This window comes from Protopterus annectens, chromosome 16.part0, assembly GCF_019279795.1.
Source record: "Protopterus annectens isolate FY-2018-M chromosome 16.part0, PAN1.0, whole genome shotgun sequence".
Taxonomy (NCBI): Eukaryota; Metazoa; Chordata; order Ceratodontiformes; family Protopteridae; genus Protopterus; species Protopterus annectens.
Window position 1 is genome coordinate 51,496,623 of NC_056750.1, and position 26,862 is coordinate 51,523,484.

Consider the following 26,862-nt stretch of genomic DNA (forward strand, 5'->3'; position numbering starts at 1 on the left):
TTGTTTAATTAGTTATCTCATGATTAATTCTAGCAAATACTATTTAAGGTGAGAGTTTTTGATATGTTTTAGAGATCTGAAGAAGCGTACTCAGTCTGTACGTGAAAGCGCTTATCCACATTTCTTTCCATTGGATTAAAGTCTTATTGAATTATCGTGGTGGTCCTATCTTGTATTTTTTCTGCATTTTGTTTCGAGCTTTTCAAGTTTGGACCTTTGGACAGCAGTGTTACTTTTTGTCTTGGTTAAGTTTAAGTTACTAAGCCTCAATCCTGTTGTATGTAATAAGTTGCTTGAACAAAACCTACTTGAGTTTGTCTGCTTTATCCTGACCAGACAAGCGACATGGTGTCAAAAGTGGGATCCAAAAGTCGAGCCATGAGGTGCACAGCTAGAAATGGAGGAATATAGAGGAATGGATCATCCCAACCTGCTCAAATGATTGATATGAGAAACAAATTTCAGGTACTAAAACTCGCATAAATTATTTCACAAAGAAAATTATACGAAGCATTCGCAAAGCACAAAATGCATTATTAATCAAACGAAAAGCACAAAACACATTATTAATTAAACAAAATGTTCGAAACATTGATTTTGATAAAAGTATTCAAAATACTCATGAAAAAAATGAGAAATACTTTCAATTTGCATAACAAGCATGATAAACATAAAACAAGCACAAGAAAAGTATAACGAGCATGATAAACGTAAAACAAGCACAAGAAAAGTATAATGAGCATGATAAATGTAAAACAAGCACAAGAAAAGTATAACGAGCATGATAAATGTAAAACAAGCACAAGAAAAGTATAATGAGCATGATAAACGTAAAACAAGCACAAGAAAAGTATAATGAGCATGATAAACGTAAAACAAGCACAAGAAAAGTATAATGAGCATGATAAACATAAAACAAGCACAAGAAAATTATAACAGGCATGATAAACGTAAAACAAGCACAAGAAAAGTATAATGAGCATGATAAAAGTCAAATGTGCATAACAAGCATAATAAACGGGCAAAATGAGCATGAAAAAGGCAAAATGACTGCATTTATTAGTAAACAACCATGTTTTTTTATATGAGCTAGTATTTTACATTGACTAAAGCTATTCAAAGTATAGCTAGAGTTGTCTGAAGTATCCTAGAGTGTGCAAAGTGTTTGCAGTGTGTGCTTTATTACAGTACAATTATTTCAAAGGGTTCTCTGTGTGCAAAGTACAGTTATTTCAAAAGTGCAGTCAGAATACAGTCATTTCAAAATATTTCTTGTGCTGTGGATAGTTATTTCATGGAATACAGTCATTATAGTTTTCTGTGCTGTGGATAATTCATTTGCAAAGTTCACTCAAAGTACAGATTTGTTTCTTGTACTGTACAGTTACTTCACAAAGAACAATCATTTCAAAGTGTTTATTGTGATACGGAGACTTATTTCACAAAGTGCCGTTATTTCACAAAGTCTGTTGTGCTGCTGAGCAGCATAATTAGAAGTTTCTGGCATAAATGTCTGGCACTTACTTACAACATGAGTACATTCAGATTTTGCATTCTGGCTACCCAGGTTTCAAAGCTTCCAAAATAAGGGTGAAAGGACTAGTATTTTGGCCTTCTCTATCAAAAGATGTCAATAAAGTATTTTCTTCTTGCTCAGTGTGCAATAGTATTAAATTGAACTTGTAAAAATTGCCACTTCATCTAAACCAAATTCCCGAACTACCTTGGTCAACAGTAGCCACTGAACTATTTGAGTGGAATGGTCAACATTACTTAATGTTGTTAGACTCTTATTTAAATTAGTTTGAGATTGATCTGCTACCTAACCTAATGTCCAGTACTGTCATTACTAAAATGAAATATATCTCAGTCCATGGTAGTCTGTACAAAGTTATTTCTGACAGTGGTGCCCAGTTTACCAGTCAGCTATTCCAGAAAGTTGCAAAACAGTGGGAGTTAATCCATGTTACCAGTAGCCCTGAATATCCACAGTCAAACAGCCTAGCTGAATGTGCAGTACAAAAGGGAAAACAATTACTAGTGAGGTCAAAGCATGACAATACCAATGTTTTCTTGAATTTGCTTAATCTCAGAAATATACCCTGTGGCAATTTCCTTGGCTCACCTGCTCAGAGACTTCTATCTAGGCAAACCAGAACAACCTTGCCTAGCAGTTTCAGTTTGCTGATGCCCACTGCTAAAATCACCAGAGCAATCAAACACAACTATTCAAAAGACGTTCATCCCAAAAGTCCTACTACAATAAAATGAGCAGATTTCTTTGTCCATTGAAAGAAGGAGAGACAGTGAGGATGCAAATGTTGAGAGGTTTTGATCTAATTGTTCAAGTGAGAAGTGATATGTGCCAAGCGGAGATCCTACATAATAGAATCTGAGGGTGCAGAATACAGAAGGAACCGCAGGTATCTTCTTCCAGTGTTTGAATCGATATCACAGCATCATACCTGTTATACAGACTCTAGATCTCACAGCAACTCTGACAATGTTCCTGTTGAAGGACATGTCTCAGTACCTATTCCCATTCCTGATGATGTCTCAGATGTTCCAGAAGTTGAACATTCACCAATAACAGTCCCTGTTACTAAACCCAGTCCTAATCTTTGTCACACGATCAGGTCGTAATTCCAGACCTAGTGTAAAATACGCAATGACCTGGATATGATTGTTTTACTTGTAATTAGTTCTGTATAACTGCATGTCAAAGGATTATTTCTGTACAACTGCATGTCAATGATTGCTATCATTATTACTGTGCATGACTTATTTCTCAAAGAGGGAGGATGTAAATCAGAGTGCGTGCTGTGTCTTTAAGAAGCATTTCAAAGTGAGGGCATGTGCATATAAATACTGAGCACGTGCCGGCAGCAGTATCATTTTGAGGGAACAGCCAGAGTATTAACATGTATGCGTGCAGTAGTCAGTTTATTAGTTTGTTTGTGTTTAAGTTACTAAGCCTCAATCCTGATGTGTTTGCACGTAATAAAGTTGCTTGCACCAAACCTACATGAGTTTGTCTGCTTTATCCTGACCAGAGAAGTGGCACATCCCACCCAGCAACAACCTTTCCACAATCAAAGTCTTTCTTCACTGGTTTTCCTCTACATTTAATCAGAAAACCATAATAATGGGAGACTTCAATATGGACTGGCTCACTTGTGCCTCCAACAATTCCTCTAACTTTATAAAACTATACGGATACACCCAAACTTTACAATCCTCAACCAGAATAGACAAACACAGCAAAAGGCAGTCAACACTTGACTGGACCCTGACCAACAAACCATTACTAGCTTATCTATCAGGTTGCCTCCCTAATATCCACAGTGACCATCATCCTACCTATCTGCTTAGGCAACAACTTTACTCCTGAAAAAATGCAACCTGTAAACAAATTCACAATAAAAAGCATTTTTCTCCTGAAATGTTCATATCACTCTTCCAGCTCTGTGAGTGGTCTCCCCTAAAGCATCTCCAATTTGACTCTGCCGTACAATACCTTAATACTAAATTCTTAACATACTAAACAGCCTTGCTCCACCAGAAATGTGTGAGTAAAACCTTCCTATATACCTTGGTTATCTAAAGATACCAAAGCACTACTCAAGCTGAGAGGCAAAGCCCGGACACAATATCAAGTAAACAAAGTCAGACTACCCTAGACCACTTCCACCACCTAAGAAATAAAAAAAAAAAAAAAAAAAAAAAAAAACAAATCAAGCATGATAAAAAAGTATATTATACTAAGACCCAGGAAAACTTCAAAATAACCCCCCAAAATTCTGGGGTGCTATAAAATAACTTCTTCAACCTGGCCAATCATCAACTCCAACCCTCACCACCACACATACTACTGACAGCATAGCTATCCAGATTAATACATATTTCACGAATACTATACTGCCTAATCAAAAATAAAAACAACACTACCCTACCCATTCTAACAATATCAGAACAAACTTCTAATTCATTCATCCTAAAACTGGTTCAAACTAGCACAATAGAAATACTACTCAATGAACTGAAACCCATATCCCTAGCAGTGGATCAACTTCCAACTGAATATCTCAAACTAGCAGCCAACGCTATCACATACCCCATCTCTCTTTTGTTCAACCGGTCCATCGCAAAACAATATATTCCCAATCTCTGGAAAATCTCCTATGTTACCCCTCTCCACAAAGTTGGAACTTCAACAGACCTCTCAAACTACCGACCAATAGTCATACTATACCCCCTTTTGAAAATTCTAGAAAAATGCATACACACTCAGCTCATGAATTACCTTCTAAGCAATAACCTACTTAACAACTTCCAACATGGCTACAGACCCACCCACAGTACCACACCCGTCCTTATAATCTTTGTCAACACAGCCAGCCAACCCAAACATAACTAACAACTAGCTTCCGCCATCTTCCTAAATGCATCCAAGGCATTTGATACAGTCTCCCACCAAATACTCTTCAATGAGCTCTGTTAAACCCAAACCAAATCTACTGGTTTCACAATTACCTATAAGGCCAACAACAAGCAGTCAGATGGCAAGGTGATCTATCCTCCCTGTTACCTGTCACAGCAGGTGTCCCACAAGGTTCAGTTCTAGGGCCTCTCCTCTTTACTATCTTCACCAACAAACTCTACTCCACCACCAACCTAGCCACTATCATTCAATATGCAGATGGCCCCACACTCATCTGTGCTGCACCGTCCATTCCACAGCTCCAAAACATAACCCAAAAATCCTTCTCAGCCACACTCATCTGTGCTGCACCGTCCATTCCACAGCTCCAAAACATAACCCAACAATCCTTCTCAGCCATAAAATTCTGGCTCTCCAACTATCAAGCCATTTTCAACTACAATAAAATGAAGTTAATGCGCTTTTACAATAATGAAACCCCTAGCCTTGCATCCCCCGTCCTCATCAATTCAGCAAACAATACCAAACTGAACCGTCTCACACACTAAACTGCTTGGAGTCACCACTGACAGCAGTTTGAGATTCGATAAACACCTAGCACTAGCTATAAAAAAAAAAACATAAAGCTTGGATCTCTCTACAGAATCAAATCATATCTCACTAACTCCACCAGGCAAGCTGTACACCTCACCCGTCTTCACCAGTCTTAAGAAAACTGACCTAGCTAAACTCAAATCCTGTTATAACAAAGTCACCAGATTTGCCACAGACTCAACATACAGATTCCATAACTGTGCAGCTCTTCACCAACTAAACTGGCTAGAACTACCCAACCTTCTATCCCTCCATCAACTCACAACCACACATACCATAATATACCGACTAGACAAGTGCCTAGCACTTCAAAATCTACTAGAACTTTATTCCAGTACTAGAACCCTAAGGTAGTCTGATCAATTCCTATTAAAAGTCACAAAATCTAACAACACATTTGGCGATTCTCTTTACTCTAATCATACATCTAGAGACTGGAATACCACCCCTCAACACATCCGTAATACCACCAACCCATCCAAGTCTTAGCAACTTCTCAGGGCACACTTAACTAGCAACTGTCTCTGCTCATGCACAGCCCTGGCTGACGCACTATATTTTCTATTTCCCTCTTTCTCTCATTCCCTAACTCTTACATCCTGGGTAAACACTTTTTCTTCCCTTCATTCTATCTCACACTTTATCTTTTTTCCATATCTCCCTTTCTCAATAATCTCTCATAGTCCCAAATAAACGAATTTCTCCCCTGTCCCCTTTATCCCCCTCTTTCCTCTCTTTAACACCCCCCAATTTATCCTTTTCAAGCCATCTAGCACCACAACTTGTGCTCATTATCCATTACTGAAAAGTTTTATGTTTTTCTTGTAGTCTAGAGCATGGGCGGCTCATGCTATAGGACTGCAGGACTGCAGTTCCCCCACCAAGAAACGGAAAAAGAAAAGGGAAATCATTTTAAAAGAAAAGGGAAATAATTTAAAAAAATGAATGAGTCAGGAACTTCACGCATGCTTGCTGTGCTTGGAGTTCCATACTCTCAGTACTTCAGACTGCTCTGCCAGGCAGTCCAGATAAGGGAGAACGGCATTCCTGCCCTGCAGCACAGAAGTCTGTGCGGTGATGATGACACAGAACAGACCAACACCGGACTGCATCATCAGCAGGCTGGGGCTTCCAGCCTACTATTGTGAGAAACCAACATCATCAGCAGGCTGAGAGGAGGACCGGAAACCTGGCTGTTAGCTTGCATGGGCTAAGGAGCATGGATCAGATCAAAGAAGTTGCTTCCCTGGAAAGAGGATGGGAACGGAGACTGCTTGCTTCCGTAGGAAGAGGACAGGGACTGCTGAGAAGTTGAACTAATGCAGGTCAGGTATTGTTTGTGTGCAATGCCCCAGAGAACACATGGTGGTGGGTAGAGAATACCTCAGGCTTGAACCCTGTACCATGGATGCAAGTAGCAAAGGCCTGAATTCCCTAACCACCACCATTTGTAAAACATGTTTGCAGATTTTTGCCTCATAGTTGTTCTGTTCTTCATAAAATCTGTGTTTTCTGTACGTTTGTTTTTCCTTACACAGTTAGTAGTGCAGTGGTGCACTGGTAGCATTGTTGCCTGACAGCTACAGGTTCTCTGGTTTATCTTGAGCTTGTTTCTTGTTTACTGTTCATTTTTCACTTTGATCATGTCTGCCCTATGAAACAAGTAGATAGTTGTTGTCAGGCAGCAGGTCTTTTTTGGATAAGAAACATTTTTACAAGTGGGTGTATCACAGAGATTGCTACATTCAGCATGTTACTTGGTAATTTTATAAAGCTGAATATAAATTATAATTGGAACTGCTTTTGACTGGCATTCCAGTAACGTATTTAAAAAGCAATTTATTTTCTCATGCCTCACAACCTTTGTGTTTCCATCTAGATATTAAGTAAGTTGTCATGTAGCCAATGCATTGAAATATTTTTTCTTCTACACTTCAGTTTGTCTTGATTGGACTCTCATAATGATGGTTTGGCACCCAGAGCAGCATGTTTAATTAAAGTTCCAGTTGTTGTGGTTTTGAGCATAGCTACACCCCTTTTTAGTTGACCACACCCCTTCCTATTGGCCCCACCCATTCAGCTGTCTCCTGCAGCACCCCTTTAATTTGAAGTCACCAGCCGCCACTGGTCTAGAGCGATTACTGTGTTTATTCTGTAACCAAGTTACATGTTATATGTTACTATTGTGTAACTAACCATGTAATGGAATGTGTACCCCTTATTATGTTGCTAATGTCTAATTAATATGAAACAGAATGCGTGCTTGTTAAATTTTACTTTTGAGTTTTTCTCCCTGAGCCTCCACTGAAAAGGGGCTTCAAGCCCAGTAGGGCCCCCTGGTAAACAAATATAAAATAAATAAATAAATAAACAACCTTTTCAATTTCATTGCCTACTGTTATGTTTTTAAAATTTATTGGCAATTTCTTTGAAAAAGTTATGAGGATATACACAGTGGCCATGCAGGACACATGGTATATCTTGAACTGGTCAAAGCCTTTGACACCATTCCACATGCTGGCATCAGACAGGAGCAAATGCTTTAGAAGTAAACCTATATATGCTAAGATGGATAGCAAGCTAGCTGAAAGACATAACTCACAGGTACCTTATCAGAAAGTATGAAATTGAAAAGTGATGTCATTCAGGGTATGGTGCTGGGACACTGTATTTTCAGCATTTAATTCTCAGATATCTAAGCAGACAGCCAAGATATCTGGCTATGCCTACAGATGACTGCAAACTGGTAGTTTTGTTAAGTCATCCTCTGACACCCTCCAAAATGAACTTGCCTTAGTAGACACTTGCATGAAAAAGGGGCACATATTAAATGCTAAAAAATAAAAAAATGTGTACTATCAGGTTTGATAGACAACCCCCCTTCCCTCAGAGTCTCCAGATAGCATACTACTACAAAATGAAAATGTAGGCAGGCACCTAGGAACTTGGGTTGACAACTACCTCTGTTTTGACAATAATGTGACAATGATGTTCAGGAAACCCTTTTATTTAGCAAAGCTAAGTGACAAAGGAATATCATTAAGGTCAAAAGAAGCAATCCATTCCTTATACACAGCATTAGTCAGACCAATTGCTGAATGCTACACCCCCTGTAGGATGTGTCTCACTAAACATATCAAACATTTAGAAAGGCCCCAAATAACCAAATATCACAGGCCTAACATCCCTGTGCTACCAAGAGTTAGAAGCTCTAACTCTTTATTTAGTGTTTCTTAGATTCGAGGGGGATCCTTGTCTCATTTACCATGCCATTCGAAACCCATTTCTTCTGGTCCTCCTGTATCTCTGCAGGTCCAATATCTCTACCAGTACTACAACAAGTGAGATAAATCTTCACCAGCCGATAAATGCAAACCTGTGGCAGGACATGTTTATAAACCCGCAGAATCCAACTCTCTGGAATAAACTTTCCCTGGATGTTAAAAAGTGTAACTCACTATCTTTTATTATTTATTTTATTTTACATTTGTTGACTGGGCTAATCTAGCTGGATATATGTCCATTTTCAGTAGAGGCCCGGGGAGAAAAGCTCCACAAAAAGATGGGTTTATATAATCAAGAGTTGTTATACATTCAAATCAGAAATATTATATAAAGGGAAGCATTACCATGAAAAATACTTTGCAATACTTGAAATAAAAATGCAAGAATTTTTTTTTTTTTTTAAGGGTGAAAAGAGGTTGGGTGAATAGAAAGTTTAGTCAGTGTTTGTACAGGACAGAGATGTTGGGGATTAAGCACAGTTTTTAGCTGCCTATTGAAGGTACAAACAAAAATTCTAAAAGAACCTAGAAAAGGTTTGAGGGGGTGAAAAAAAGGTAGAGGGAATAAAAGTTTAGTCAGGGTTTGTACAAGGACAGAGCCATTGAGAGTTAAGCAAAGTTTTTAGGTGCTTCTTGAAAGTGGGTAAAGAAGTAATAGCAGAGAGTTCACTTGGAAGCTTGTTCCAGATAGGTCCAATACAGCTGGAGAACAAACAGTCCCCACCTTTGTTGCAGGATTTATAGGGTGCCGCTAGTAGCTTTGTGGCGGAGCGCAAGGAAGATAGATTTTTATAAGGAGAAATAAGGGTACTAAGTATTGTGGTATTAGAAGGTTGATAGAAGATTTTGTGGGTGATGGTAAGTTGCTGTAGTCGTATTTGATTTTGTAATTCTAGCCAGCCTAGTTGTTTAAGATTTGAGCAATGATGGGTTCAAAAAGAGGCTCCTGTGGCAAATCTTGTAATATTATTATATGATATTGCTAGTTTATTGAAATTAGATTTTGCTAAGTTTGTAAAAATAGGTGAGGCATAAAGAAGGGTAGAGAGTAGGTGCATTTGTGCTATAGTCCTTCTGGCTGAAGTAGTAAGGAAGGGTTTGAGCCTGTAGAGAGATCCAAGTTTTCTATTGACTGACTTGATGGTTAAGTTAATATGGGCATCGAAGTTGAGATTATGGTCTATTGTGACACCTAAAAGTTTGATAGTAGAGTCAGGGGATATTATTGTGCCATTGTTAGAAATTATATCGAAGGTAAAGGTCGAAGATTTCTGTGATAGTGTAAAAAGTAATAATTTAGTCTTTCTGGGATTCAGTAAGAGGCAATGCTGAAAGAACCACTTTTTCGCTGCTGTGAAGACTTGTTGTGTAGTGGTCTGAAGCTTAATTGGGGAGGATGCTGAACATATCAGTGTTGAGTCATCGGCATATTGTATAAATATGGATTGAGGAAGGGACATATTTAGATTGTTAATAAAAATAGAAAAGAGGAGAGGTCCTAGTATTGAGCCTTGTGGCACTCCTATTGTGATGGGAAGAAGAAATGAAATGTGATTATCCCAAAGAACTGCTTGTTGTCTATTTTCTAAGTAGGAATTAGACCACTGGATAGCTTGAGTGTCCAAGGCAAATGATTTGAGGATGTTTAGTAAGAGGGAATGGTTGACCATATCAAAGGCCTTAGAGAGGTCTAAGAATAGTGCTCAGGACAGCAGGTTGTTGTTCCAAATTTTATTAATATGGTCTGTGAATGACAAGAGTGCTGTAGTAGTGCTGTGATAGGATCTGAAACTGTGTTGGCAGTCTGCTAGAAGATTGTTTTGGAGAAGATGGTCAAGTATTTGACGATGTATACATCTTTCCAAGATTTTAGCTAATGGAGAAAGTAAGGCTATGAGACGGAAGTTGGAGAGCTCAAAAGAGTTACCGCCCTTATGTAGAGGAATGATATGAGAAACTTTCCAGAGAGTTGGAATAAGGTCTTGAGTTATGGTTTGATTAATTAATATGGAGACAGGAAGGGCAATTACTTTGGCTGCAATTTGTAGGTATTCAGCTGGGAGAAGGTCAGTTGAGGGGGTACATGGTTTGAGCTTTGTAAGAAGAGTAAAGATAAGATCTGTTGAAACTGGTTGAAGTTTGAAAGAAGGGGGATTTTTGTTGAGGGAATAAGGTGCTTGCGTGGACTGTGGAGATAAAGTTGAAGCAAGAGAGGTGACAGTGTCTGAGAAAAATTTGTTGAAAGTATCAGCAATTTGGTTAGGCATGTTCTGGGTGAGGTTAGAAGGAGTGGGTGTTTTAGAGTTACCTGGATGTAGTGGTTTATTGATACTTGACTAGAATTTCTGGGGGTTTTGGTGTTGGGTATGTTGGAAATTCCAATAATATTTTTTTTTATCAAGGAATATAAGTTTCTTTGTTGCATTCCTCAGTTGTTTAAAGGTTTGGTGGTCTGATGGGTTTTTAGTACTATGCCATTTGGCCCAGGTTCTGTTTCTATGTAACATTTTTTGTTTGGTTTCTCTTGTTAGCCAAGGAGCAGGCTTTGCTTTGGTTTTAATTAATCTAGTAGGGGCATGGAGGTTGAGGATTTGAAGGAATTTGTTGTTAAAGTATGAGACTGCTTCGTCGAGAGGTAAGTATTTTAGGGGAGACCAATTACAAGCTTTGAGTTCTAATTGGAAGTTAGTTTGGTTGAAATTGCTTTTGTTCCTGGTAGTTCTAACTTGAGTATTATTGGAGATAGGGCTGTTTTGTCTGGTGATAAAAGTGGTTAAATGGTCACTGATATTATCAGGTAGTGTGCCTGTAGTATAAATCATAGGGTTGCTATTAACTAAAATCCAGTCTAGAGTACTTTGTTTGGAGCTGGTTTTGTTTATTCAAGCGGGGACAGTAATGGTTTGGATAAAGCCATAGAGGTTTATATGAGAGATGGGTTTTTGGGAGATGCAAGAATTCCAATCGATATTAAAGTCACCTAGAAGTATAGTTTCCTGAGGGAAGGAGTTTGAAAGCCAGTACAGTAAGTTTTCAATGGTATTAATATTGTTACCTGGGGGTATATAACAGCAAATTATATAAATGGATTTATAAGTATTAATTTGTAGTTTGGTGATTAAGATTTCACTATTGTTTTGTAAGGGTGGTTTTGTATCTAGTAAGGTAACCAGCAGTTCAGTTTTGTAAAGTATAGCTACACCTCTGCCCTTTTTGGTGTGTTGGTCAAGTCTAATGATGTTATATCCTGGAGGTAGTATGTCATTATCCTTGGTATCTGCTTTTAGCCAGGTTTCAGTTAGACAAAGGATATCGAAGGAATATAGGTCAAGAAGGGCATGCATTTGTGTTGTTTTATTGTTTAGGCTGCGAATATTTAGGTGGGCTATATGGAGAGAGTTCTGATTGGGGGTAGGAATTATAGAATTAGCTTGGTTTACTATGGGGATGGTAGGGTGGTGATTATTTGGGCCTGGATTGGGATGAATGTCGCCATCTAGGAATAATAGCTGCTGGTGACTATGTAGGTATTTGGAAAGTTTTGAAGAAATTGAAAAAGGTTTCTTGTTAAGAAAAAAATTGATATGAATTGATCTATGGTAATGAGACATGAGGTAGGAAGATGATTAAGTTATATTGATGTGTGGTTGTGAGATGTAGTGAGAGTGTAAAGTAGTTTGTTTTAGTGCTAGTTGAGATTCAGATAAGTTTGTGTTTTCACAGAAGGTGAGGGAGTAAGCAATGAGAAGAGTGTTTAGGAGTAGGAAGGAGGAGAGTAGGATGTTATTTTTAGAAAAGTGTGGGTTATACATAGTGAGTGAAGGTGAATACAAAGAGACAGTGAGTAGATAGGTATAATGGTGGGTAGTTAATGGTGAGTATTTGATTTAAAAGAGGGTGTTATTTAGAGGAGGAACAGATGGGAATATTAAAGAGTGAGTGGAGTTGCAAAAATGCCTTAATTATAATGGTATAGTTATAGGTGGATGGAGTAGGGGGGTAGGGCTATTGAGCTAGAAGTGTAGGACCCCTGGGGTGGGTGGGAATTGGGGGTAGGGTAGGGGAGCAGAGTGAGCCCGCAGGGCAAATGGAGTGGGTAGAACAAAGGAGAAGGAGAGCCAGGAAAAAAATGACAATCAGTCAGTTTGTTTGGGATCACTCCCAGGGTCAGGTAAGCTATCCTAAAGAAGGAATTAGTAGAATGTATATAGGTAGAACAGAGAGACTTATAGGGAATTATGAGGGTGCAGACAGAGTTAAAGTATTGGAGAGATAAAGAATCACTAGAAATACGGGGGTCAAATTGGGGAGGGCAGGAGGGGCTAATCAGGTAATGTAGGCTAAACTAGTTGTATGATGAGAGAACTAAGTAGGAAAAAATGTTCCTTAATTTTAGTGGGTTTGGGAGAGCAGGGGTTAGGAGAAAGCCTCAAGAGGGTATAATAACACTACGAGGGAATAATTACAAGAACCTAGTTAGAATGTTTCTCTATGTGAGGGAATTCCGAATAGGGAATGAAGAAAGTCCTATACTGCCATCTAGTGGCCTTGGTTAGGAATTACTACCCTAGTTTGTAAGGGTACTAGAAAAACGGGCACAGGTTAAAAAGGCGGGCAGGAGAAAAATAAGATAGTTAGGACTGTGGCACGCTGCTGGCAGACTCGAGGCAGAGCCCTATCCTAGGACAATATACCACCAAGTGGCTCAATAAAACTCATTAAGTAGACAGGAGCAATAGGAAGTACATACATGCAGCAGTCCTTAGGGAAGGTGCTGTATAGGGTTCCGTGAAGGAACTGGTATTCCACTTAAGCTTGAGGAGCTTCAAAAGGAGGGTAGTCCGCTGGGCAGGTGGTCGCAACTGGAGAGGACTAGGAAATAGTCCAGTGGATGAGCTGTAAGGAAAAGACTTAATTAGAATACTGAGGTTACAATAAGCACTTGAAAGAGAGCAGGTTAATAGCTAGCAAGTATTCTATAACAGTTCACAGGGAGACCACTACAGTAGATTTACAGAGAGTATAATCTAACTAAGAGAGTAGGAATGAGCAAGACTTTAAGATGTAATATAATGGGGAAAAGGCCAGGAAGGGGGGGGGCAGGCTATGAATTATACACACCAGGTAAAGCACTGCCAAGGGGGTAAAGCCTTAAAGTCTCTAGAGCTAGGACAGCTTCTTTAAACAAATAGATAATTACTTCTGCAGAAGTCCTATACCTTGACAATGGTATAAGCTTAGGAGGATACTATGATTCCCAGTCACAATAGCATTTAGGAACCAACATACAGATCTCAGGCTACAAGCGACTGTGCGATAATGTAGTTATAGCTATTAAGGTGACTAGAGTAGTGTGTACAGCAACCATAGAAATACCTTATGGGTATAATTGTAAAGGCGCAGGAAGTTGAGGGGTTTGGATGAAATTAAATTCTTAAAAGAGGAATGCTCTTGGGAGCAAAGTTTCCAGAAGAGGTTAGAAATCTCCTAGTTCCTTTAAGAAGCAGACCATAGGGAGGAGCATAGGCTTAATAACTAATTTAGAGAGGGTATCTACAAGGACGCCAGCTATAGTTACAACCATAGTCAATCATCTTTAGCAACACGGTCAACAGTGTTAAACGCCTTATAAGTGCTATTACAGAATTACCAGCCGCCTCCACTGGTCTATTTTGTGGCTGCTACTAAGAAGCGGCGGGAAGTAAGGGATAGGCACACAGTATAGGACAGGACTCTCTAAGAAAGGTTACAGGAGTCGAGGAGCAAAGACAGACAAGCTGTAAAAATACACAATTTGGGAACAGTAGCACTGAGAGAAGCTTACAAAAATCAGTGCGCTACAATAGTCAACAGTGTATTGAGCAATATAACATCTCTTAATGTGAAGTACAACACTTTATAACCATGTAGGTACACACAAACGACATGAAAAAAATATATGATACAATTTACACATGTTCTCCACAACACATCTGAGCGCAAGAACTTTATATTAACATACTAGGTAAAACACATTTAAGCATTCAGACACCGACTGAGGTTAGACTTCCCAAAGCAGAACATCTGACATCAAGTAGCTATATAATAATGATATCCTGGGAACACTAAATGAAGGCAGGGATCTACACAATATGTCCTTCACAAACTACTCTAACAACAGCTTAAAAGACGGGACTATGCAGAACTATAAGGTGAAGCACAGTACATTAGCAACTATAGTTCATCTCGAGTCCATTTAAAGAGATCTCCGGTGCTAAGAAGATCGGTAACTAAAACCGCTTATCCTCCCACATTTGTGTGGATTAGCGGGGGTGCGACGTTAACTACCCCAAAAGTAATCAGCCACCAGCCCGTTGTCTATAGTTCTAAGTTGCTAGCAATAGTAGGTACAGGCTCTGTAAGACGCTATTAAGGATGTTATCACAGATATCTGAATAAACTTCAATGATGAACATGCAATAAAGTACACATCAGACAAATTACAATTCCAGTAATTATAGGAGGTACTCACCTACGGCCAGGCCAGCAGCATGCAAGACAGGCAGATAGTCTAGGGAATGGTCCTTTAAAAATGGCGCTGCAGTTACTGGGGACTCTATAAAGATATCAGAGCGGGAAAATTGAGAGGCAGGTAGGTGTGGGGAGGGATAGAGGGGAGGGGCTAAGCATAGAAATGATACACAGGAGGTAGAGGTAACAATATGGAGGGGGGTAGAGTCTGGAGTAGTAGATCGAGAGCTAAAACAAAGGAGAAGGAGAGCCAGAAGAAAAAAGACAATCAGTCAGTTTGTTTGGGATCACTCACAGAGTCAGGTAAGCTATCCTAGAGAAGGAATTAGTAGGATGTATATAGGTAGAACAGAGAGACTTATAGGGAATTAAGAGGGTGCAGACAGAGTTAAAGTATTCGAGAGATAAAGAATTACTAGAAATACGGGGGTCAAAGTGGGGAGGGCAGGAGGGGCTAATCAGGTAATGTAGGCTAAACTAGTTGTATGATGAGAGAACTAAGTAGGAAAAAATGTTCCTTAATTTTAGTGGGTTTGGGAGAGCAGGGGTGAGGAGAAAGCCTCAGGAGGGTATAATAACACTACGAGGGAATAATTACAAGAACCTAGCTAGAATGTTTCTCTATGTGAGGGAATTCCAAATAGGGAATGAAGAAAGTCCTATACTGCCATCTGGTGGCCATTGTTAGGAATTACTACCCTACTTTGTAAGGGTACTAGAAAAACGGGCACAGGTTAAAAAGGTGGGCAGGAGAAAAATAACATAGTTAGGACTGTGGCACGCTGCTGGCAGAGCCCTATCCTAGGACAATATACCACCAACAAGTGGCTCAATAAAACTCATTGAGTAGACAGGAGCAATAGGAAGTACATACATGCAGCAGTCCTTAGGGAAGGTGCTGTATAGGGTTCCCTGAAGGAACTGGTATTCCACTTAAGCTTGAGGAGCTTCAAAAGGAGGGTAGTCCGCTGGGCAGGTGGTCGCAACTGGAGAGGACTAGGAAATAGTCCAGTGGACAAGATGCAGCAGTCGTTAGGGAAGGTGCTGTATAGGGTTCCCTGAAGGAACTGGTATTCCACTTAAGCTTGAGGAGCTTCAAAAGGAGGGTAGTCCGCTGGGCAGGTGGTCGCAACTGGAGAGGACTAGGACATAGTCCAGTGGACAAGATGCAGCAGTCCTCAGGGAAGGTGCTCTATAGGGTTCCCTGAAGGAACTGGTATTCCACTTAAGCTTGAGGAGCTTCAAAAGGAGGGTAGTCCGCTGGGCAGGTGGTCGCAACTGGAGAGGACTAGGAAATAGTCCAGTGGACAAGATGCAGCAGTCCTTAGGGAAGGTGCTGTATAGGGTTCCGTGAAGGAACTGGTATTCCACTTAAGCTTGAAGAGCTTCAAAAGGAGGGTAGTCCGCTGGGCAGGTGGTCACAACTGGAGAGGACTAGGAAATAGTCCAGTGGACAAGATGCAGCAGTCCTTAGGGAAGGTGCTGTATAGGGTTCCGTGAAGGAACTGGTATTCCACTTAAGCTTGAGGAGCTTCAAAAGGAGGGTAGTCCACTGGGCAGGTGGTTCCAACCAGAGAAGACTAGGAAATAGTCCATTGGACAAGCTACGGCCAGGCCAGCAGCATGCTGACCTGTATAATTCTTCCTTTAAAAATAGCACAGGTGACTGGATAAGAATCCAAAAATTTACTCTTGGGTTGACCGTTATGGCCTCCTGGAGAAATGATGTATGGCATGAGGAAGGACACTGGCAAAGTGTGAATGGTTATATAACTCAGTGGACTTGGAATATCTATGAACCTGTGAATTATGAGCAACAGTGAAACTAGTATAATTTTGTGGGATTTTAAGCAGTTGAAGAAATCCTACCCTTCTTATTGTACTGCAATTAATTGACAAAATTGTATTTTACTTGTCATTTAAAGATGCATTTACTTTTCCACCCATATCACATGTAGCTACTCCATTCAAAACACTCAATCACAATTCTCCCCAGATAATGTTATCCCATATCAACTGAATTTTTCCCTAGATAAATTCTCCATTGGTCAACGTCTCAAAGAGTAAACTATCTAAATTACTAACAATTAAGCATGTCAGCTTATTAATCATCTTCCTTCACATTGCAGCCCTCTCTCTGTTATATGAAATATTAATACTGCAACCCTGACCCGTATAATTCTTGCCTCCCTGCCTATCTTCTTGCAACCTCAAAAAGATAAGCATCTCAAGCAGGCAATATTGTACATATTGTATACACTTGGATATTTTATTTATACTAAACTTATATTATACTTAAACTTTTAAGTATATGAATTTCATTGTAAGTTGTATGATTCTCAATTTTTTTTAAACAAAAAAGATAAGCATCCTCCATAACCCCCTTACTCATGTGTGTTAACCCTAACCATAATCCCACCCATTACATTACTAAAACTCCTTTCCCTAACAGTGCTACTAGGCAAGACAAAAATTCACAGCACACACACAACATAAAGTATACACAACACTGAATCTATCCCCTTACCTAACCCTTGCGTTAACACTAACCTATGGACACTTGCATATTCAGATCAACCGCTATACAGTTTTGCAAATCTTCACAACCACCAAAAGAGACAAAAGGACAAATTATAAAACACCACATAAAAAGGAAGTACATAAAGATAAACAACATATATTAACATATTTCTATTATGTTATTAAAATGTTACTTACCAATTCAGTTAAAGTTAAAATTTCTCTAAAATGAAATATTAAATCTTCCTAAATTCCTTCTAAAAATAACAGTTGCATAACAACGGATTCAAAGCATTATTTTTCAAAATTAACTGCTATTATGTTAAAAAATAGTAAAATACAACCTAAAATACAATCTCATTTCAAAGATCTTGAACTCTGACTTTGCCATCATGACCAGACTATCCCAAGCATGAGTAAATCCCAGTGTAACCCATGACCAAACTTGGAATATTGTTATAATATTCTTTTTAATTGCATTGATTCAATACCAAAGAAGTCTGTATAGTAAAGTGCATTTACTATGCAACAGTAACAAAACTAGTCTTACATTTACCTTGTACTCTGAAAAACAATGGTTCACTACTTGCAGAGTTCAGAATTCGACTACTTAATGTTGTTTCATACCGGCACGTGTAATTTCCTTCATTTGAACTATTAGTATTGACGATTGTAAAATTAAAAGATGAAATGCTCTTAAGGTCCTCAGCAATGGAAGTATAGATTAATTCATCTTCTTTATAAAAAAAGGCCTTGGTTGCTTTAAAAAGATGGGGTACTTCACAATAAATGTTGACTGTCTCCCCCTCTGACCATACAGTGATGTTTGGCTTTTCTGGAGAAGCTGGAAAAAAGGACACGACAAAATATGTTAAAATCATTTGATAATGCTCGTTTTAAACAAAGATGCTATAATTTGTAAAATTATTGGGCATCAAAATATGCAAAATGAACTGTAATCTTAATGGATCACCCCCCCAAACTCCACCCCCACTGATGGGTGGAAATTCCTGCTTACATTGCATTTACTGCTAGGTGATCTATAGTAAACATTCAAAACATTAAAACTTGCAGTTCTGTTTAACTAAGTGAATTCTGCTTACCACAATAGCAAACACTTAGCATGCAGTGGCCTGCCTACTGATCAAGGAAGTGCTTACTTTGTTGGCAGCTTTAAGGAAGGAACTGATCTCTTTCTAGGTGACAAGAAGTATATGGTGTGGCAGCAGGGTACAGACAAAAATTAAGTTGCCTAAAACTTACTTCTTGTTTGGTAATCAAATGTATATATATGATTATAAATACGTGTATGTAAAGGATGCCAATATGCATTATAACTGCCCAAATTTAATGAATGATCACTAAAGTTCTCATTTATCTGTTTAGTTATTTTATTTCATGGCCACTGATTAGGTTTTTAACCATACTAAGCTCTGTTTTATTTTATTGCCCACAATAAACCTTAAGTAAATAACCTTATTCACATTGAATAAGCTGGAATAGAACTCAAAGAAACAATCTGAGGATGACAATGTTGGAGCACAAATTAAATGCAAAGCTATACTCATGCTTATTAGAATGATCTCAGAAGATAAAACAAAAAAGCCTGAGATCGTTACTGTTCATATGTTATGGCACTTTCAGTACGTGTGTGCATTTATCTAGCAAATACCTGTTTGATTACACCAATGACTATTTATTAGGGATATTCTTTTGTGGAATTATAAAAGGCATATATTTGAGTGCAAGATTTCTGCACAGGTAAAAGTTCAATCCTGATCTCCAGACAATGCCTGTGTGGAGTCTGTATGTTCTTTTTCTGTCTCTGTGGGGTTCTTCCACCACCAAAAATCATGCTGGATATTTCTACCTCAAACTCAGAAAAAAACGAATGTAAAATGGGCAGCAGCACAGACTCTAGGTGGTGCTTATCTGGAGGGGGGGGTTAGAGTTCTAGAGACAAACTGCTTTAGGCATTAGACGTGGTTCTCAGTATCCTCTACTTAGGATAACAAGGACAACAGCTGAGTGTCAGGATTAGATACTTGGAAGTATAAAAACTGGTTCTAGGTGATTTTATGTTGATTTATGTCACCAAAAATGGGCATGGGTATTTGCTGGTGATAAGTGAGTTGAGGCCCGCACTACTCTGACCTATGCTAGGACCCAATGCTAACAGTGGGAGGGGTCTATGTGCCTCTAATGGCCAGTTTGTGTGGACCATAAAGCTCAGCAGCCCTGGGTCAATAGGCTTCTGGCCATCCAGTGTCCAGGTGTCTACACTGGTTTAACTGGGATAGCTCTGGTGAACAAAAGCTGAACGTAAAGCAAATCAACCTGCCAAATATGAACTAAGGACTGATACACTCAACACCGCTGACAAGATACAGTTTGGAAGTGGATGACATGATAAGGAGGAGTGTAGACATCCTCTGCATCCAGATAACATGGGAGAGCAGTGAAGCAAAACCACTTGGTTTGAGAGGCAAAGTCTACTAGTCAGGAGAAGGACAGGATAGAAATGGTGTGGGAATTGTGGCACAAGTGAAGCTTTAGAAGGCAGTTAGGGATTTCAACAGAATTAGTGACAAACTCATGGCAATCAAACTCCAGTACAAAGATACAGAACTATTCATAGTCAGCCTATGCCTCACAGTACGGTTGTGACAGTGAGGAAAAGAGTGTATTCAGGTACCAGTTCCAGGACCAACTAGATAAAACAGGTGAACATGAGTTGCTGTTGATAATGGTGGACTTGAATGCTCACACCAGGACAGATAAACAGAAGACAATATAAGAACTGCCTGGGTCCACATGGGTGGAGCAAGAGGACTAACGAAGGACAGAATGTTCTAGACATCTGTCTGGCAAATGTCCTGATGGTGACTAGCACATGCTTTGGTAAGAGAGACAGTTACAGAATCACATACATGAGTGGCCGGGTCTATATTAGAACATCGAAGTTTCAGAACTTTGAATGTTCTAGTATCGACCCCTATTAAGTGAAAACTGGTAACATCGAAAATTCAGAACAGCAATTTTTCTCCTAGGCAAAAAATTTGCTGTTCCAAAATACATACACACAACACAAGCACACCAAACAAACAGCAATCCACACACATACACCTAAAATCTTACATCTAACCCTACACTAAACTGTACATACACCATCTACCCACTTACCTTAACCCAAACCCTAATCCTAAGGTCTGTCACTATTGCACACACACCTCACCCGCATCCTAACCCTAACTCACCTAACCCGCCCTAACCCTCACGTCCACACAATCGCACACTTTCCTGAACCCGACCCATAACTTTCCACCACAGTGCTGAAAATACCAAAGCGACAGGAACGGACAACTAAATTTTTTTCCCAAGGAAAGAATTTGGTTTTCTGTAACTTCGTTATTTTCAGCTTTTGCTGTATAGGGGTCGATATTAGAACATTCGAAGTTCTGAAACTTTGATGTTCTAATATAGACCCAAGTGGCCAGTATTCAAAGTTCCTCCTAGTAAGGAAACATCACTGGGGTAGAATCATCCATTGCAAAGTCACTGTCAGTGAAACAGTCATCCCACAGCATAAGCCAATGATAGCCACAATCAGCTTCAAGCAGTGGTCAGAAAAAGATCAGAGGTCAACGTAGACTAGGCTGAAGACCTGGAAGATGACATCAGTGAAAGAACAAGAGTTCAAGGCAACAGTTGGGGATCTAGTACCTCAGGAAGAAGAAATAGGTAGATTTGAAGTAGAATGGCTGCACAGTGAAACAATTATAAATGAGATATGGGGCCAAGCTAAGTACGAAAATAAGATACATAAGGAAAGCTGGTGGTGGAATGCAGAAATACAGGAAGTTATAAAAAGAAAGAAGGAATGCAGGAAAAAGTGGGAGATGGAAAAGATGGACCAGGCTAAGAAAGAATAATGCTTGGCTAATAATGGCAAATAGAGCATTTGCAATAGCAAAAAACAAAGTATCAGAGGTAATATACCTACTTCTGGAAAATAACTCAGCAGATGGCACAAAGAAACTCTTAGGCTGCAAGGTAAAGACAGAAAAATAAAGAATTATAAGGGAACAGAATTCAAAACTGATGGCACACAGGATAAAACTAAATACAGATAAAACAGTTGTTATGGCAGCAAATGGGAAAATCAAAAGGAGCTGAAAACATAGAATGGAAAACAGTGGAACAGGTTAACAAATTCAAATATCTGTGAAGGGTGGATGAGGAGAAGGTAGATCTGAATGAGGAAGCCAAAGCTAGAATCAGAGGGGCTGCAGCCAAATGGCACAGTGTCAGCTGGAGTGTGTGACAGAAGAATGCCAAAGAAGCTGAAAAGTAAGGTGTCCAAAACAGTGATGAGACTAGTACTATTGTATGGTACAGAAACCTGGGCATCGAAGGCAAAGCAATAAAGGAAGCTAGAGGTGATGGAGATGAAGTGCCTGAGGTGGATGGTAGGATGCACACTGTGGGACATTGGAAGAGATAACGACATCACAGTAGAAGCCCAAATACCTCCAATGTGGACATCTAGGTAAGAGACAGATGCACTGCATGAGAGAAGACCTGCAATGGTCAGGCATAACTGACAAAGAAGTTAGGAGAATGGCACTGAATCAGAAGAGGTCAATGCAGTTGAAACCACAACCAAACCCATGTAGAAAGACATGGGAAAAGGGGATTTATGATGATAATGATGCTGTTTTTATTGGGTAAATATTCATTTTTTTAACAATTATTAAGGTTTTAACAATACAAAATCAATTACAGAAATACAATAAGGAAATTGCTTATAAAAAACAAAGAATATACACAGAAAAGTAACAGCAACTAAAGCATTTACATTGGTGTTTATTATATGCGTTATAACAAAAACACTATAAAACCTGTAATAGTTTCATTGAGTAATGTGTGACTTCTTTTCTGATAAAGATTTTAAGTTAGACTACAGATAGTATGAGAAGGATGTTCTAATAGTTCTTGAATTAATAGTCATCATTTCCAATTGACATGTTTCAGTAAGAATACTCTTAAAGTCTGCAAATAAAGGCGGATGTTCAGATTTCCAATTCCTCGTTATTACTTTTCTAGCTACTGTCAATACAGACCAAAAAAGAGGGTATTTAACTCTTCTAACACAATTAGGAATTGGGGTACTAAATAAAATCAAAGATTTAGATAATGTAAATCTATCTGTAAAAAAAGCTTGGAGACAATTTAGAATGTTTCCCAATATGGTTTCAAAGCTATGCAATCATAAAACATGTGTGACCAATCTGCTTTAGTGTTTGTTTTGCATCTCCAACACAATACCTTTTCCTTACTGATCAGTTCCAACTTATGGGGTGTATACAAAGCTCTATTCATAAATTTCCAGGAGTATAATCTTCATCTAAGTGAGGATGCAGTCTGCCTGGATGATCCAAGATTTTTTTATCAACTTCAGAAGGTAACTTCTTATTAATTAATGTGAAGCAATTCCAGTAATTATCAATTATATTTTAGTTTCATTGTTAAATATTCCATATATAATTGATAGTTTACTTCTTTGTGAATAAACATAGGCAACAATTTTATTATATTAGGTATAGGTGTTTTTGAACTTAGGGGAATTGAATTGATTTTGTCAGTCATAAATTGTCTATGTGATTGAAGTAGTAGCCATAAATTTCTATTTAAATCATATTTTAATATTAGGCATTCTAATGTTATTAAGTTATCATCTTCTAAAAATAAAAACAAAAAGTAAGATTTTTCTCTTTCAGCAAAATAATGTCAGAATGATTGGAGGTGGGGATGACATCCTTTGTGTACACAATATGAAACAGAATGAATATCCAATGTTTATAAGTCATATTTTTATATATAAAATTTCAAAAATCCTTTAATAAAAGTTTCATATAATAGGGAAAGTTATTTGACAGTTTGTTATGCCAAAAATATTTTTTAAAATCCAAATGAATGGATTATTTAATATTAGGAGTTTATTACAGCTAGATCTCTCATTCATGTTAAAACACAGGACTTCTTGAAATTTTTTCCATCTTGCTGAATAATTTTCATTAATTAGTAAAGAGATAGTTTTAATCACTGATGATATAGAGTGTAGATCAATATCAGGTAACGCTATCCCACCTAGACACCAATCTTTCATATGATGGGTAAGAACTATTATGGGTTTATTTGGAAACCATAAAAACTTCAAAACCATTGTACTGAATTATTGTATCAGTGTTTTTGGAGGCATTAATGATGTGGATTGTATAATATAAAGTATCTTGGATAAAATGATCATTTTAACAATTGAATGTTTCCTGTCCATTGTGAATGAGAGATATTTCCACTTAGTTATTAAGTTATTTGTAGAAGATATGCAATTATTATAATTATGTCTTATTATATCATTTATATTGCTAGCTAATATAACTCCTAAATATGTTAAACTATCAGTTTTAACCAAGTATTTAACAAATTTCTGATCCCAAAAATTGGTATTGGAGTTAATAGAGAATATTTTTGTTTGGTTTCCACTGAAAATTAAGCCAGATTTCTTTTGAAAAAATTCCACGAGATCAAATATAGCTTGTAAAGTTTTATTTGTTCCTTTAATAGTGAGGGGAATATTGTCCACAAATAATTGTACTTTGGAGGTTGTTCAAGATTTAAAGAAAATCCTTCAATGTCTGAATTCATCCTTATATAATTAGCTAAGGGCTCCATTATGAGAGTAAATAGCAAATGGGACAGGAGACATCCTTGTTTAGTTCCTTTATATATTGGGATGCTATTGGATATATATGAACCAATCTTAATATATGCCTGACTTCCATTATAAAGGTCCACAATAAGATGTATGAATTTATTAGAAAAATTTAAAGATTCTAAGATAAGAAAAAGTCCCAATTTACAGAGTCAAAGGCACAGCTTATATCCAAACCTAATAAAGTTCAATTTTTCTTAGAGTTGACAACATGATCTATTACAGTTAATACTCGTTTAATACTGTCATATGTGTTTCGATTTAAAATAAAACCTGTTTGATCTTCATCAATCAAAAGTGGAAGGAATTTCTTTAGTCTATTGGTGTAACTAGACATAAGTAATTTATAGTCAACATTCAGAAGTGATATTAGTCTGTATGAGGGACACTTTGTGGGATCTTTATCTGTCTTCAATATAGGTGAAATGAGGGTGTACTTCCAGGAAGGGGGCACGTTAAATAAATCATGATACTGAGAACAAACTTAATGCAATAAAACAAATGCTTCTTTGGGTAGTATTTTATAGATTTCTGGAATAATTCCATCATTACCTGGAGCCTTGTTTTGTTTTAAAGCATTGATATGATGTTTGATTTCTGATAAAGAGATAGTTTTATCTAGAGAATTAATCTATTGTTCAGTTAATTTGTTTCTGGTATATTTCTTTATAAATTATCTTATAGATTCTTTAGGATCTAAAGTTGTTAAGCTTTGATTAATTTTATTAAAATAATCTCTAAATTCCATTAATATATATCCTAAATCAGTTACCATTTTCTTTTTATTTCTGAATAAATCCCTTTAATATGATACATTTTACTAAGCCTCTTGGTTTTGACGGCCAATTTATTTAAAGATTTAGGGTTAAAAGAAAACTTTATGAATTTATAGCTTTCTAAATTAATCTTGGTTTTATGATTCAGAATTTTTACATATTTATTATTCAAATTATTGATTTCTACAACCTTACTAGATTTGTTTACCTGAATATTTAGCTTTAATTTATCAATTTTCTCCTGGAGTGTTTTTAATTCCTTGTCCCAATGTTTTTTTTTTTTATTAATGTACCAGTTTATTATTCTCCCATAAAGGTAAGCTTTTAAAGCATCCCAGATATAAATGTCAGATGTGTCATTGGTACAACTGAGATTAATACAACTTTTTTTTAGAAATAATGAATTTTTTAAAATCTGATAGGGTAGTTAGATATGCTGGGATTCCTTTAATATGGGTACAGTAGCTTGAGTTCATTAATAGAGAAATAAATATAGCATTATGATCAGATAATGGGCACAAATACACTTTAATTATGTTTAGATTGTTGACTAACTGTAGATTACTGACTGATTAGAAATATAAACTCTATCAATTCTGAAATATGAACCATGCCTATGAGGAAAATATGTATAGTAAAGGGAATTTGAAAATGCCTTTGATATGGTATGTATCTGCAAATTCAGTCAACATTTTTGCTGATAATGTTACTCTTCTTTTACTAATAGCTGTTGAATATTTTTCATTAACTATACAATTGAAATCCCCTGCTAAAATAAAATTTCCTTTGGATAATTGTACTATTTGGTTTAAGTGTTGTTTAACTCTATGAATACCTATCCTTGGTATCCAATAGATATTAATTAATGTGCATAATGTCATATTAAGTTCTACTGCAACAGAGCAAAACATATCCTTATCATCATTGTATGTGTCTATTATTTTAGTGTATGGTTGAGTATTGTTCCATAGAATTGCCAACACCTCTCTTCTTTTGTTGATGATGTGCACTAGATAGTACTATTTATTTTCTATTATTAAGTCTATTTATCTCATCCTTTAGTAAGTGTGTTTCTTGTAAAAAAAAAACATTAGGGTTAAAAAGATTAAATATTTATATAAACTTCCCCTTTTACAACTATTATTTAACCCATTAATATTAATAGATAAACATTTTAAGGTTAACATAAAGAACAATGGATGAGATTACTAGAGTAATGATTATTAACATATTAAGTATATACATATAAATTTTATACATGTGTATATATACACACACACACACACACACACACACACACACATATATATATATATATATATATATATATATATATATATATATATATATATATATATATGCACACACACACACACCTACAAACAACAGGTGCACGGTATTACGTGTGCTCGGATTCAAATACAAATCACGCTCCCCATCCAGCACCAACAAAATAAGCACACCCAAATCGGTGAGTAACTTGAAAAGAAAATTAAAACAAGCTCCAAACAGGAACTAGGAGGCCATGATTTTAATGTCTGGCTCACCAAGAATACAAATACACAATACACAAACCTAGGTTTTGCCCTCTGGCATCATCAGTGTGCATTGTAAAGTGGGAACAGTGACCAATATATACAAATTTCAATCAATTTAACTTAAAGACACAGTTCACTTGACTTATATAAAATGAAATCATTGTGACATCAAAAAAAACTATCAGTCATTGCATTAATTGTATTATTTACTAAACTAAACATTCTTGACCAACATATAATATGAACTAAATATAATTACCAGTGGTCATTAAGACCTGGTTTAAATAGTGCTCCTAAATATACTATCCATTTTCTCTCTTTCTCTGTTAGAATTCTATGTTTGTACAAGGTGCTGTGTGTTCTTTTACAGTTGATATCGCTCATATGTAATGCTATTCTCTGTCGAAGTGATAAAGACGTCTGT

General features: G+C 37.3%; 1 protein-coding gene across 3 annotated transcripts in view; it reads right to left on the reverse strand.

Annotated features, from left to right (window-relative positions):
- Window positions 1-26,862, reverse strand: part of LOC122790854 (Fc receptor-like protein 5) — a 1,199,590-nt gene that overhangs the window by 449,776 nt on the left and 722,952 nt on the right. For all 3 annotated transcript variants that reach the window (XM_044058503.1, XM_044058502.1, XM_044058501.1), the window contains one exon: window positions 17,906-18,193. In XM_044058503.1, coding sequence (XP_043914438.1) covers window positions 17,906-18,193 — 288 coding nt within the window. The remainder of the gene's footprint in view (window positions 1-17,905; window positions 18,194-26,862) is intronic.